The following is a 15,974-nucleotide window of genomic DNA, read 5'->3' as shown; positions in this document are numbered from 1 at the left end:
ACAACACCTGGCGGTGGTTGATTTTCTTTATCGGATTTGCCATTCGTGTCTGGAGTTAACGACTGCTTGGGGAATTCGAAATCTATCCTGTTGAACTCAGTGGGATCATCTGAGAAGAGAACACAACTGAATCAATACCTTGCCGTACACACAATAAAATACAGTTAAAAATTTAGCATCAGCAGCAGCACGCTTCGTTTTCTGAAACTCCAACAATTGTTGCCTCCAGTTCCTCCGTGCCATAGTGTACGAGGACCTTACTGCCTTTACTTTTGTTGTCACCTTCCAGGACTTTGCTGATTTTCTTGGTGGCTAATACATATGTCAAATTATCGATTTCAAAGAAGAACAGACCGTTCTTTGGTATCTTAAGCGACCTTCTAAGAGACATACTCTGAACGTGAAATGGACGTGTTTCTGACAATTAGCAGTGTCGAGCAGTGGTTAGAATTCAACAGCCGAAAAAATTCCATATATATATAGCTTATGTTATGTTAATTACGATCGAAATCACCCCGAGACCAACCAATCATAAATAAATAACAGACATTTTCTCTGTGGTAAAAGTTTTGTATTTGTCATGTTAATTAAGTTACAAAGTGAACAAACCTGAGAGCAAACCAAACTTGTTTCGTCAGCAGTACGGCCAAACACGCAAACCTGCAGAAATTGGGTCTTTGTGTTCTTTTCAACATTATTCCCTTTATATGAGAAAGTTAAAAGTAAGCCATGCCTCGAACGTCAGACTATGTCAAGCAGAGAATCATTGCCTTATACAGGCAAGGTCTCAATTATTCAAAAATCGCTCGTGAACTGAAGGAGAGCGAGGGAATCACAGTGTATCGTTGCACTATTTCAAAATTAGTTAAAAAGTTCACACGATATGGTATGCTAGCTGACAAAACGATTCCAGGCAGGAAATCAAAGGTCTTATGTGAACACTTAGACTTCATCGACGCTCAAATGGAGGAAAATGACGAGCTAACCTCACCTGGTAAGTTCATTGTAAGATAGAGTCAAGTACAAACATTTCTCCCAAAGACCTGTTTTAGAAGAGAAAATCGGCACACGAAATAAATTTATCGATTGCTTGGTTGATTAACCAGACCCTGTATTAAGCTGAAGGAAAAATCTTTTATAGGATTACACAAGTTGCTGTATGATGAATGTAACGTGCAGTTTTCACTAAGGACAATTAAGCGAGCACGATACAAATGCGGACCCCGGTACTGTCAGATTGTGAGAGAGGCTAACCGAGTTAAGTGACTGGAATTTGCCAGGAAATGTGCCGCAGAAAATGAAAAATTCGAAAACGTCGTGTTCACGGATGAAAGCAGCATTTGGTTAAGTAAGCATAGTAAACTGTGTTTTCGAAAAGTGGGCCAACCGGCAAAGATGAAGCCTACGGCGAAACATCCATTCAAAGTCCACGTATGGGCTGGAATTTCCATCAAAGGAGCAACCCCAATCCTGATGTTTAGTGGAAGAATGGACCGATTCTTTTATGTAGAAGAAATCCTTAAGAACTCCCTTCTCCCCTTCATAATTGTCACGTTTCCCGACAACAACTACAGGTTTCAACAGTATAATGATCCAAAGCACACAAGTAAGTGTTTTTATATAACATTAACCCATTGACTCCCGTGCCACACGAAAGACGGTTCTTTTCCTTAAAATCAGCGTGCGCTCATGAAGTGTAGGTTTAACAGGGTTTTAAGGAAATTTCAAAACATGTTATTCTTATGATGCTGTGAAGTTTTAGTGTTTAAAAGCGATCCAGAAACACTTGTGAACGTTTAGTTGAAATTCACCCGCATTTTTCGTTCTCTAACTACTTCACAAGTTAGCGATTCAGAAATACTCATAACAGCTATAAGAAATACTCGTAAAAGTTTCGTTAGAATTCCCACAGCATTTCACACTAGTGAGGATACCTTAATTCGTATTTACTTAGGACATTCGTTTTCAATCACTGCTGTTTTGTCTTCAGGTAGGCTTGCAGAGCAGTTTTTAGCTGACAACAACATAAACTAATGGCCAACACCTTCTGAATCCCCCGATTTAAATCCCATCGAGATGCTTTGTCATGCACTGAAGTGTTTTCTCTGCCGCGTCGTGAAGCCTTCAAACAAAGAAGAATTAGTACATGGAATTAAACATTTCTGGGATGGCGTGACTCCAGCCAAATGCGCAAAATACATTAACCATTTGCAAAAGGTCATTCCTGCAGTCATTAGCCGCGAAGGGAGAGCCTCGGGTCAGTAATAACAGTAGCACTAGTATAATTAGCTATCGGTCAAAGATACAATTGATGTATGTTTTCATTATGCAAGCCATTAAACTAGCGTCAAGTTTTAGTTAATGCTAAAATGGACTCTACTGGGCCGTACATCGTATGACTTGTAATATTATTAGCTGGTTGTTTAATTAGTAATAAAGGATATGTGATAGGATCTAAGCTCTGTGTTTCTATGAAAACTTGACTGTTCATTAGATTACACTAAGTAGATAATCTGGGGAAAGAAAGGTGGTAGATATGCAAAGACTCTCGCCAAGATTTAGGTCACAGCAATTTTTCCTAAGTGAGATATGGTGAGAATTTTTACCCAAATTTAAAGACTGAAATTTTCCATGCTGGTGCCATGTGAACATGGCAGCCGGAAACCAACAGAAACATTTGTAAGCGTGTAAATTTATCTCTTGAGGATACATCGATACTTTTTTGAAAGACACGAAAAGTTCAGAAAGTCAAATTCCCCGAAATAAGTCACTTTTTAAACCAACATTACAGCTCTTTCTGCCGTCATGTAAATGCCATGTCACAGCAAAGCTTAGAAATTCAAGCGTCAGCTGGGTCTATCACAAAACCAAGAAACCATTCGGAGCGGAAATTTTTTTTGAAAATTAGTTTTCAGCTGCTCTTGCAAATCATGAAAATAAAATCTTAGCAAAATCAATAGTGTTGTAGTTTGAATTTTATTGAAGTCACGTGAAAATCATCAATATGTGGTTTAAGCCCAATGGTCGAATGAGTTTGTGGTTCGCAAAGTACAATATAAACCTGTTGTCAGAAGGTTAGACACGAATCTGATGAATTGAAAAATGAACAAAAGCTTAGACTTTGCTATAAAAGTTTCGATTCATCGCTATTTAAGCAGAAGTGATGGCAATTAGCAGATTAAGAGAGGGTCCGTGAGTATCTATTTCATTGTTATCGAAAGAACAGGAGTTGAAATGGCATTTCGTGCGTGGGTAAACATTTACGTTGCAACACACGTTGTTCGTCTTTTAACGTAACTGTAAATGAAATTCAGAGATCTATAAGAATTAAGTTTCGATGTTAAGCAGAAGTGCAGGCTCTTACAGATTATGAAAGAAGATTTGTTTGTTAGTTGCTCGTTTGCTATTCATTCACAAGCTTGTTAACAAAGGCTTCTTCCTCCAGTTTTAAATACACTCATACCGGTGAAATTACACGCAAATGCGTGTAACTACCTGATCAGGAAATTTTACACGCAGTTAATTACATGCACTGTCCACGCAGTGTCCACACACTGCCCACGCACTGTCCACGAATACTACACACAGATTACAGGCATTTTACGCGTGTGTAGGTGCTGCAATCCCTTTGACCGGTACTGTATATGCTGAATGTCAATTGTACATATCCTTTAAAAAGAAAAATGCGCTTATTACTGCATCCATGATGGAACGTTTGGTCAAGGATATTAGGGAGCTTAAGATAAGGACGTTTTCGACGCGACGGCGACGTAAAGACCGATTAGGATTGGGGCGAGTTTAACTGCGCATGCGATTTCCAACATTCCTGCCGTCGCCCTCACGTCGGCGACGTCAGTTTGGGGATTTTGCCGTCGCAGTGAAAACGTGAGTATTTATACCGGTATTTCTTTCTTGTATTCTTCATTCCTTGCTTTTTTTTCAGTTTCTTTATTAGCACAACCCACCTGGGGATGTGCCAAGTAACTCTAGCGGCTTTTTGTGCTCTCTTCACAGATAAAACTCAGGAAAATGACCGAAGACTCTGAAGCTAGTTCAGTGAAGACAAAACAATCTAAGTAAGTCTGTAAAGATAAATAAGCTGTTACGTTCAACGAATTCTTTCTTGAAAACGATTATATATAATATATTTTACTGACTCCAATACATTTTTTTATTTCTTAGTAACATATTGAATCCGAATTTTCTGAGGCGATAAAGAATTTTGGAGTTCTGGAGGCGGCTAAAAAGTGCAGAGATAAATATTTTGTTTTGAATTTTTTCACACTTAGCCAACAAATCCACTACATAGCTCATCGATATGTAAATGTGCTCTTAAGGCTTGTATAACCACACTTGGAAATATTTCTTCGATGAAGTGCTGTGAATCTAGAGCAATAATTTATGTGGATACGTACAGTGCGTATTAAACAGAACAATTTCATCCAGCAAATATTCAATAAATCAATACAAGGACTCAGTCTGGAAGAGGAAAACTACTGTTTCCACCGTTTTTAAATAAAGTGCTAAAATAAACTTTAATTCCCTCTTTCAGCACAATGGAGTGGACAAATCAACATGATACATTATTCTTGAGAGAGGTCAGGGGATCAGATCTTTTTGAAACCAGAAAGGGGAGCCCGGAGAGAGGAAAATTGTGGGATGAGATTGCCACAAGACTCAATAACCTCACCCAATGCAAATTCAATGTGAACAAAAGGTCGTTGAGAGATAGGCTCAATCTTCTAATGTCCAAATTCAAAGCAAAAAATAGGGAAGAAGAAAGAGCAAGTGGTATTAGTCCAGAAATACAAGAGATAGATACTCTGCTGGAGGAGCTGTGTGAAAAAGAGGAAGAAGCTGAAAATAAGCCTTCGACTGGCAACAAAAAGCAAAGCCTTCAGAAAGAGAAGGCAACTGCTGAAGAAATGCGGTACAAGGCAATGGAAACCATGGGAGAAACTCAAAAACGAGTGGAGAAAACAAATGGAGTGGTTCCAGCAAAGAAAAGCAGTAAAAGTACAGTAGATGCTATTGGATACTTGCAAAAGAAAGCAGAAGAAGAGATGGCATTAAAAAGAGAAGAAATTGAAATAAGAAAGCAGGAAGAGGCAAGAGGATCTCGTATATCAGAGCAGCAAACAAAAATGCAGCAAGATATGCTAAAGATTATTCAGCAACAACAAGAAGAACAGCATAGACAGCAGCAAAGAAACCAACAGCAAACACTACAGTTTATGCAGTCTATGTTAAACCAGCAGCAGCAATCACAGGCTATGTTAGCTTTGATTGAGAGGTTGGCTCCCAAGGAAAAGCGTTAACATTTTTTTATTGCAACTTCTCTTTTTCAACTATGGCACCATTGTAATTTTTCTCTTGTTAGTGACATAATTTTGCATTCAACTGTTCTTTTAACTCCATTTCTGCTAGAGTGGTAGTTGATTGTTGAGTTATCATTATCATAATCACATTTTTTTTTAGTTTCATTGATCCAGTTTGAATTTAGCTGTATTATGCATGTGTCAATCAGGTGATTACCCTATCAGAATACAGGCTATGAAAATATGTCATATATTAAATTGAGTCAAGTGATTATTGAAAGCCCTGACTACCTTGCAAAATATAAATTTGATTTGATTTTTTGAACTGACAAAAATTGTATTGTGAAAAGGTTGATTTCTTCAATACTTACATTTGTGTAAACAATGTATACCTTGTTAAACTTGATATTAGAGATGCCTCAACTTTGAAAGTACTTGCCTTTATCAGCATTAAACTGGGCCCAGTTGTTCAAATGGCGGAAAGTGCTCCTCCTCTAAAGAAATCGTTATAGTGATTTATGTGCTGGATAACACTATCTGACTTTTGAACAACTGAGCATTGAACTAAATGGCATGCCATTTGTCGTATAAGTGGATGCCATAGTAACAACTGCTTTCATTTTTTGTGGAACAATATGTCTGCTTTGTATAATACAATGTATGATCTTTTATAGGTTGTGCTGTTTCCCAAAGCAGGGGGGGTGGGGTGGGCGGGGAGGTTTTAGTCTAGATTAGGGAAACCAGGAATTGCCACTAAAACTAAAAATCAAATCGACAAGTTTGAATTTACGCAACTTAGCCGAAAAGCTACTCTAGGATAGTGGCAAAGGGATTTTGGGAAGTTAAGTCTAGTAGAAGGTAGCAAAATTCAGCTGAACTAGCTCTGGTATAGATTAAGGATTCCAGGGTCCCAGCAGGACACTCCCCCACAAAAAATCCTAAAGTACCACCACCCCCTCCCCCCACCCCCCAGGGCTGATTCTGGGAGGAAAGTGTTGACCAGTTGTGTGACCAGGCAGTAACCGAATAAATATAGCGAATGGTTTAGGTCACCTGAAATACTCCTGGAGACTAGGGGGGTCTAATTAAAAAATTCTGAGGTTTGATTACCATATAGGCATGTTAGGGCATTCCGCATGAGAGCACATACGACATATGTTTTACCAATATTACTTAAGCCTACTTTTAGGTTCTTTTTAAAATCAAGGAATTTAAAATAGTTTAAAATGTCTCCAAATAGCCACTCCACTGACACTCGAACAGAGCTCATGGATCCATTGAACATCTCCATCTGAGGTGTGAGAGCAGCACCTTGGAATGGTCCTTGCAGGTGAACCCTGAGGGGATATGCAGGATCCCCATATATGCATAGAGGCTGACCCCCTGTCGAAAATGCATGGCGTTCCAAGTCATGCAAGAGACCAGATTCTGCCAGCATACCTGCATCATGCCTTTTGCCCTCTGGAAGAAGAAGTTAAAAGTATTAGGTTTGTTTCATGGAATATCGTTTTTCATCATGCAACGCTTCTGTAAAATGGTGTCATGAGATCAACCTTTCATTGCCCTGATCACTACAGGCGTTTGTCGTAGATTATACTATAAAACAGACACTTGAAGGGGAAACAACTATCCTCCGAAACCATGTTTGTACCTTTTCCGTTTGAGTTGCTATTTTCATAAACCTGACATTTAGTTATAAATAAGAGCAAGTTAAAAAGATCTTTACCTACGGGGCCGTAAAGGTTTGCGATCAATCCATTCGGTAAGGCAACAGATTGGAATTTAATGGCGTGCACCCGTTTATGACCATTATACATCATCCTCTGGTGCTCGTCTGGTCTGGCTATAGGTCTCACAGTGCCATCAACAAAGCCAAAACAGTTCTGGAGAGCAGCCCCTTTAGCGTGAACTGATCGAGCATAAGTATCCAATGCAGGTGGGTTAAGCAGTGCGTCATTCCACCGGGTTATGCGATGTCCATGGATGGTGTAAATATAATCAATCACATGATTTGTGACCATGGATAGCACCGGTACTGGTTTGCCGAAACGAGGTACCATGTCGCCAAATCTACAAGGATAGGCGAGCCGTCTTAGGAGTATGCAAAGGCCTTCCATTCCACTTACTATGCTTCCCTGGCGTAGTTTGAAGGTAGGTGGGATCTGCAAGGCTTCTGCCAGAGTCGGAAGGTCTTTTTTCTCAAACCTAAATTCGGCCTTACACTCTGCCTCACTCATGTTGTTCAGGTCAAAGGAAGCGTACTCGTAGTAAGGAAAACTTGGATTTCTCGACGGAAACATGTCGTAAAGGAGAACGAAATCTTCATCGTTGATCAAATTAGCGTCGTAGTAAAGAATGAGAAGTTGTCGAAAATCTTCAAATGCGGCCATGTTACAAACAAAAGCGATTGAATCTCAGAAAGTACAGCCGATGTACTCGACGAAGTCTCGGACGCCGTCATGAGAATCTTAAGCAAATTAATTTTAGCGCGAGAACGGCAACCTCTGGCCCAGTCCACCTGGGCTGTCACGTCGCCGTCACCGCGAAAACGTCCGCATCTTAAGCTCCCTATTGAGAACTGGGTGACATCCAATATGCTGAAACTTAATGGAGGCAAGTCAGATATAATGGTATTTAATGGCCCTTGTCGTCCCAGAATAGAACTACCACCCATCACCATTTGTGATGAATCTGTATTTAAGTCTGATTCAACAACCTTGCCTGGCGTAGAAGTCGACAGTACCCTATCGTTGAACAACAATGTCATAACCACATCACACTGTTCTTTCTACAAGTTGCATAATTTATTCAAAATCAGAAGATTTCTATCAGAAGACGCTTTTTTTGTTGATTGTTTTAATATTATCATGTTTAAAGATTGAAATTTGACTGTCCACGAAATAAATGCAGTAGAATATATTGGAAAACCTTGTTTTTTAAAGTAAAATTCAACAACAAGAGTATAATCTGAAGAAAACTTGTCTCATTAATTTAAAAAGGTTGATATCAAATTTTCCTTTATATTCAGAATTGTGATTTGACTTTTGTAATGAAAAAACAAATGCTGTCTTTTTTAAATGAGGCATGTCTTCAAAATAATTTACAAGATTAACACTGTTAATTCCAAAAATCAGCACTAAATTTGCTACTCAATTTCATAACATATTCAAACATTTTCACGATTAGTATGTGATGTTATATGACTTTCTTTAAGTTGTTTTAAATTTATTGAGTCAGTCTCTTGTGTTCCTTTTTGCAAATTAGTGATTTTGAAATTATTAAGATTTACCTTTTCTGTTAAAGGTGTTGTACCATTTTTTTAAAATATAAAATTTCACTAACATGTGTTACAGTTGATATGCTATTGTTTAATTGCTGAAAATTTACAGCATTTAAGTTATTCGATGCATTTTTGACATTACTTATTTTATTATTGTTGATCCATCTTTTTTTAAATAAGGTGATAAATCAACAGAACCACCAGCTTGAGATACTTTTTGGTCAACATATTGTTTTGTTGCAGCATCTAATAAATTAATGGCGGAAAAACACAAGATATCCTTTATTTCACAATCAATAGTTGTTTGATCTCTTCTTAAATATCTAATATCAAGATTGCTTGTTAAAACACTTTTTAAAATAGAAATATTCAATTCTGTTTTATCAGCTTTTGGTGCTAATCCAGTTTGTACAGTATTGTGCAAAAGTAATGGAAACGTATTTCGCCGAAATTCGCGGCTTTTCCTGGCTTTTTGACGAAAGAATATCGAATTTTTGATGGAAGTGAATTTTCAATGAAAAGTCATGATAATTCGCAAGGCCTATTGTTTCCAACTACGCGAATTTTCGAACTAAAATTTCCTTGGAACGGAAATTGACTTCGAATTTTCGTGCGAAAAATCGCTCTGTTTGATATATGACTTCGAAAAATTGAGCGAAATTTTGCTCTTTATTTGCTCTTCTCGAACATTCCCACATATTTTCTGGACAAAAATTTGCCAAGTTGATTCTTTTCTGCCGTCATTTCACAATATGTAAGCTCTACAATAAACTCTTGTTCGTTTACAGAACAGTTCTACAAGACTCACCTGGATATACTTGAAAGGCTCCTTTTACTGTTTAGTTCACGTTAAAAGCAACGCAGCTCTTTACACAATTATTCTTCAGTCGTTTCTTGGCTCTACAAGGCCACTCGCCTTAAATACGAGCCACTAAGGTGGATGCTTACAGTCAATATGAAAGAAGAAAATGCTTGAAACAAGCTTATTACTTTTAAACCCGGCAAGGATTCAGTATACAAGGTAAGACATCCGAAGACTGTTTTGTACGACTGACCTCTGGAACGGATTGAGACATGCACTGCTCTGGCTAAAACCACGCAAAATACATTTGAGAACTTTTGAGTTTTGATTCCAAAGCGAAATGTAGTGTTTCATAAAATAAAACTTTTGTCTACTAATGCTGTCTCACTTCTGCGTTGTTTGTTTTTGGAAAGCAAGCTTCTGTAAACATTGGCACGTTAACAGAATTCGCACCCAGTTTCACCAATCGATAAGCCGACTACAAAATCAAAGTTGCTAAAACAAAATACTTGTGAAGCAATCGCAGTTTTTGTTGTGTGCGGCAATCTTTTTTTTTTTCGTTGGAAATAGCCAATTAAACTGTCGGATCATTGAATCTATTTTCGATATGACTTTAGTTTATTTACGCGTATATAGGCTTGTTCAGCGATGTTGTTGATGGCGGCCCCCGATTCATGTCACAAAAATTCGGTAGTTCGAATTTCGTTATCTCGAATTTTCGTTTGGTTACCTCGAAAATTCGCTACTTCGAATTTCGCTATCTCGAATTTTCGAGAAAGATCGTGAATTTTTTCGCTTCAAACCCTACGAAACATTGTTCGAAAATTCGATGACTTTTCGTGGAAAATTCGCGAGAACAAAGCACGAATTTCGACGAACTTCGTTTGCATTACTTTTGCACAAAACTGAAGTTGATGTTTTGTAATAGCATCATTATTGTCACTTCCCTCCTTTAAATTAGTGTTTTTTTATTTTCCATGTTAATTGGATTTTTTACATCAATTTTAATATTATCATCATCAAATTTCATGTAACATTGACTAAGATGATCATATGAACAGCATCACTTTTTCCTTGACGAGCATTTCCTATATCTTGAATACGGTTAAAATCCACAAGAAGATACCCTTGCATTATAAGATCAACTGGCAGAATCACCACCATTTTCTTTAACATGGTCATAAATGTGTTTTTTAGTGAGACAATCGTTACCATTTTCTCCTGGTTTTAAATTAGTTTTTTTTTTTTTTTTCCATATCATAATTACCATCTGGAGTCAATTTATAGCCTATACCAGGTGGTCCTCTTAAACCTGGTAAACCACGTGTGAAAGTATGACTTGTCGTATGTTCATTGAATATATAAAAAAATATTTAAATAAATATTTAAAAAAAGTGTTCATTGAATATTCCCATTAATATATATTTGTTATATTATTCCATAAAAGTTTCGTTTGATATTTTTCATTGGTTTATCAACATACAAAAAAGAATATGGCTTTTCAGTTGCTCGTTTGTATTGTTCTTTGCTAACACCAAGCTCACCTGATATCAAGCTTCGCTCATTATTACTAGGGAAATCATATACACAAAAATGACTGCAATTTAATCTAATATCTTTTGGTGTACCATAATCTGTAGCTTTGACTCAAATAAATAACTGAGCAATTTTTGTGTCTCCCTTAAATAAAATAATTACTATGTCTTTTTGGGTTTTTATCTGTGACAAAATCATCAAATACTACTCCTTTTTATGCTTTATCATCCACCAAATTTTCAACAGGTGTTATTTTATCATTGTTACATAACAGTACATCATAGCCAACATGTTCAGATATTGAATCAAATTCTCCTCTGAGTTGTTGGTATTTATCTTGTTCCAAATTTTTGCCATAAAGATGAATTTGATCAAAATAAACCAATGGTTGAGTCAGCATATGATAAAGAAGATTTGTTTTTCCACCACCAGAAGGAGAAGAAAGAAGCATTCTAAATGTATCTTTTGGCATACATTAATACAATTGTTTAAAATTTTTTTTTTCATTTTTACGATCGTAATTCGGTATTTCCATGTATATAAATTATGTTATATTGAGTTAAATGAAGGTAAGTTATGATAAGTTTCTTTATGTAAGTGAATTATGTAAATGGCCATAAAACGATTTAAGAAAATTTCTGATGCTAAAATAAAAGCTGAAAAGATGATTAACCAAATACAGGATAAAATTAAACAGAATAAACACAGTAAAAAAATTGTTTATTCAACCAATAATTGAAGCACAAAAAGAAACAAAGAAAACGATTGATGAAAAACAAGATCAATTAATTGAACAACTTGACAAGAATCAAAAAGCTCTTGCATCCAATTTGGAAGATATTGCAATGTTACAATATACATATGAAAAACCATAAAAAACAACAAAATTACCAGTTGATTATCCACCAACAATGATGGAATATGTAATAGATTTAGGTCATAAATTTAATTTCTTGAATTCCCCGCACCCAAAAAACTGACAACAGAAATGTGGTGCGGGATAAGCAGACAATTCTTAGCCCATTTATTGCACTAACCAACTAATCACAAAACAAAAAACAAATGTTTACACTGTTTAGACACCAAAAAATCAAACAAACTGTATACGTTTGATGCTGCCAAAGTAAATTGAATAAACAAAACCACTTATAATAACTGTCAATTACTAGGAAAAAACAATTAAAATCGTTACGAGGAAAAGGATTACAGGATTTCAATCAAGATATAAAAAGGAACAAAATTTAACTGTCCGCTTGTAAAAATCCACAATGAAACTTGTTTACTGTTCAGCGACTATATACTTGCTACTTTGCATATCACACTTTCTTGTCATAATCTCATGCCGGCACTTAAAACACACTGCCGACAAACGCACCTGCGCTTGGGAATTCAAGAAACCATTTATCTTTTGTTTCATTACGCTTTGCTGCATTCAGGCAAAGATAAATGAACAAACAGATGAAATAAAACGATTGACAGATCACAAATTATATGCTCCAAATGATATTTTTAAGGCTTCATTGGAAAGTAAATTAGATATAAATGAATATAATTATGAAATTGGGAAATTAAAACAAACATTAGGATCAGAACGAGGTTCTTTATCAAAAATATAAATAAATATCGTGAAGCTATTCAAGCCACAATAAAAGGAAGACAATATATTAGTAAAAAAGGTAAAGGATTACATTATACTCAACCAAAGAGAAATGCTTATAGAATACAACAAAAGGGTCAATATGGTGGATTGATGATTGATTTTCCAAAATTAATTGGTCAATTACGTCTTGTTGAATCAAAAAATGGTAAAAAAGTATTGGATAACAACGTGATCTTGACACAATAGACCTTTTAACCAAAAGGTTTAACAGTAAAAAAAGATACAGCCAATTGTCTAAAATGTTGTTTGATCAATTAAATAAACTTATTGAAATTTCAATACATAGATCAAGTAAAAAAATGAGCAAAATTTGTACAGGTGTTGTTTATTACAATAATATTGATGATTTGTTTGACAGATTAGAATTACTTGGTGGATCAATTTTAGCTGGCAATAGTGGTGTTCAAAGTGAATTCATTGAATAAGCTTGGTCCAATCAATAACAAACAATTGTCAGAGCTTTTAAAAGAATATGTAATTCAATATTATAAAAGGAACAAATAAGCACTACATATATCCTCAATTAATAGCACTTTTCACGGTTAGTTTTTCTCATTTGCATTACAATGCAATCTAATGTGGATGCGAGGCAATTTCGGGTTAAAACTACAAAATAGCCCGAGATTATAAATAGCAAAATAGCTAGATTATATTGTAATGCAAATGAGAAAAACTAACTGTGAAAAAATAGGAAAAAACGTTCCACAATGTTTTATTATTAAATTTTCACCTCCACTATAGCTAGATGAAGAAAAAGAATACAGCATATGACATTTTCATGGCATAATATTAATAGTCCTTATGGTGATAATCAAATAAGATATTCAAATGATAATGATTCAACATGGGAAACAATATTATTTGTTGATGGAAGGTACAGTTATGATGATTTAAATGATATATTGAAGCAGCTGTTGCACAAAATGGTGGTGATAAAGAAGGAATTTATTTGATTTGTTCTCTCAAGTTGTAGAGTAGTAATAGAATCAAAAAAAAAATGGCAGCTGGACTTGAGAAATGCAAAATTAATACAGTGTACGACTGCCAAATATTACCAATTCAATTGATGCATTGGAAATTGGTTGCAGTTTAATTGATAGTAGTTTGACTGATGGTAAAAGATCTGATACATTAACTTTGATTCCAACTGATAATTTGACAAGAAGCTATCCTTTCAAAAATCCAATATGACGACCACGAATCTCCGAAAGACACAGAAAGTAAATTAAGACAATTTCTGCATAAAGAAATGAAGATACCAAGCAGCAACGTTAATTAAAGAAATCCATTTCGAAAGAGTTCATAGAATTCCAACTCGACCAAAGGAATATAAGAAGAATCAGCAAGAAGTTACCTAAAAGGTTTACCTAAAGGTAAAAAGCTCGGCATATCGGACGACTTCCCAAAGGAAGTAGGCAATATTAGAAAGGTTCTCTTCCCTGTCCTTAAAAAGGCAAAAGAAGATAAGAAAGTAGCGTTCGTTAATTGTAAACGATTCAAACGGCAGATGTATCCTATCCTAAGTGAAGTGTTATTGGAGGGTGAAAGGTTTGTGTTTTTTTCTCCGAATGTTCAGGCCCAACAAATTCAATTCCTCAAGAACCTGTCGAGCTCAGTGCTTAATTCTTATGCAAATGAAAAAGTAGGCGAGTTGGAGACCTTAATAGCGTAATGCATGAGATAGATAAACGTGGAGGGCGACCAATCACTCACAAGAAAAGTGTCATTCAAGAGATAAATACTTTATTGAGCTCTCAAGACCTTGTTGATACCTGGAGCTATATACATCCTAACATGCAAGGCTTTACCTGGAATAATCCATCGATGAAGATTCAGTGCAGATTAGATAATTTTTTCATTTCAAAAGTTATGGAGTCTTCAATTAAAGATGTCGAAATCTTACCAAATATCTTTTCCGACCACTCTGCCATAACTCTTTCAATGTCGTCTGTTGTAACAGAAACAAAAAGTGGGCCCGGTTTTTGGAAATTCAATCATTTATCTCTTTGTTAACAGATGAGAATTACTTGCAAATGATAACAACGCAATACCAGAGTTCGTGTCAAAATACCAAGAGCTCACAGACAAAAGATTGCTTTGGGATTTAATTAAGATGGAAATTAGAGCCTCAACGATAATTTTTGCGAAAAGAAAAGCTAAACAAAGTCGAAATGAAGGAAAAGAATTGTTAGCGATGTTTATGCACTTGGAAGAGACACTAAGAACAAACTTTAATGAAAATAGTTGCAAGTAAAACTCGAGACAATTGTTTGCAGCAAACAAATATTTTTACAATTTAGAAGAAAGAAATCACAAACGAAAGCATATAATATTGTTAAAAAAAGATGATGGTTCTGTTCTATGTGATCCCAAAGTAATCTTGGAAGAAGAAGAAGAAGCATTTTTTAGTTATATCTATAGGCTTAAAGGCGTGTGGCCAGACTCTGAACCTTTCAATATTTCTTCAATTCAGATGGTCTTATCACCCTAAAATCTGAAGAAGCAGAAAGTTGCGAAGGACTCTTAACGCTACTGGAGTGTTCAGACTCCCTTAGTCATTTCAAAAACAATAAAACTCCAGGCTCTGATGGTTTTACCATTGAATTTTATAGATCATTCTGGGATGTTATAGGACAAATAATGGTTGATAGCTTCAATTACGCATTTGAAAATGGGTCCTTATCGATCACCCAGAAACTTGGAGTCAGATCTTTAATACCGAAAAAAGACAAAGATAAAAATTATCTGAAAAACTGGAGGCCAATATCGCTACTAAATAATGCTTTAGCTTTAGCTCTACGTCTAGAGAAAGTCTTGCCAACAATTATTAGTTCAAGCCAAACTGGATATGTTAGAGGAAGATTTATTGGGGAAAGTGGTAGAATGATATTCGATATTATGTCTTTTACTAAAGCGAAAAACATCCTAGGCCTGGCCGTCTTCGTAGACTTTGAGAAAGCTTTTGATTCCATTGAATGGAAAAACTTGCAAAAATTAAGAAGTGTTCAACTTTGGTCCACAATTATGAAAGTGGGTCATGGTCCTATATAACAGAATCTCTAGTTGCATCTTGAATAACGGTTTCGCAACAAAGCACTTTAACTAAGGTAGAGAAGTCAGACAAGGTTGCCCTCTTTCTGGTATCTTGATCGTAATTGGCACAGAAATTTTAAGAAATGCTATAAAACGCTCTAATGAGATCAGAGGAATTCCGATTAATGAAGTGCATACAGTCAAAATTTCCCAATACGTGGACATACAGTCAGTTCATAATCTCTTTCATCTGTTAAGCCAATTTGAAAACTGCTCTGGACTTAAAATATACGAATCCAAATCAGAATTGTTATGGCTTGGTTCTTTGCACCACAGAAAAGACTC

The 15,974-nt window shown here is 35.9% G+C and overlaps 2 protein-coding genes across 2 annotated transcripts; one reads left to right on the top strand and one right to left on the bottom strand.

Annotated features, from left to right (window-relative positions):
• The first annotated feature begins 3,851 nt into the window (after positions 1 to 3,851).
• On the top strand, positions 3,852 to 5,642 carry LOC138041445 (golgin subfamily A member 6-like protein 2). The gene is made up of 3 exons (XM_068887201.1): positions 3,852 to 3,885; positions 4,015 to 4,076; positions 4,553 to 5,642. The coding sequence occupies exons 2-3, from the start codon at positions 4,030 to 4,032 to the stop codon at positions 5,316 to 5,318; spliced, it is 813 nt and encodes a 270-aa protein (XP_068743302.1). The 5' UTR covers positions 3,852 to 3,885; positions 4,015 to 4,029; the 3' UTR covers positions 5,319 to 5,642.
• A 757-nt stretch (positions 5,643 to 6,399) lies between these two features.
• On the bottom strand, positions 6,400 to 7,708 carry LOC138040476 (uncharacterized). The gene is made up of 2 exons (XM_068886199.1): positions 7,045 to 7,708; positions 6,400 to 6,779 (listed from the first exon to the last, which is right to left on the bottom strand). The coding sequence occupies exons 1-2, from the start codon at positions 7,706 to 7,708 to the stop codon at positions 6,400 to 6,402; spliced, it is 1,044 nt and encodes a 347-aa protein (XP_068742300.1).
• Positions 7,709 to 15,974: the final 8,266 nt, after the last annotated feature.

Source organism: Montipora capricornis, chromosome 3 (genome assembly GCF_036669925.1).
Source record: "Montipora capricornis isolate CH-2021 chromosome 3, ASM3666992v2, whole genome shotgun sequence".
Taxonomy (NCBI): Eukaryota; Metazoa; Cnidaria; class Anthozoa; order Scleractinia; family Acroporidae; genus Montipora; species Montipora capricornis.
Note: the sequence above shows the minus strand (reverse complement) of the source record. Positions and strands in the feature narration are given on the sequence as shown.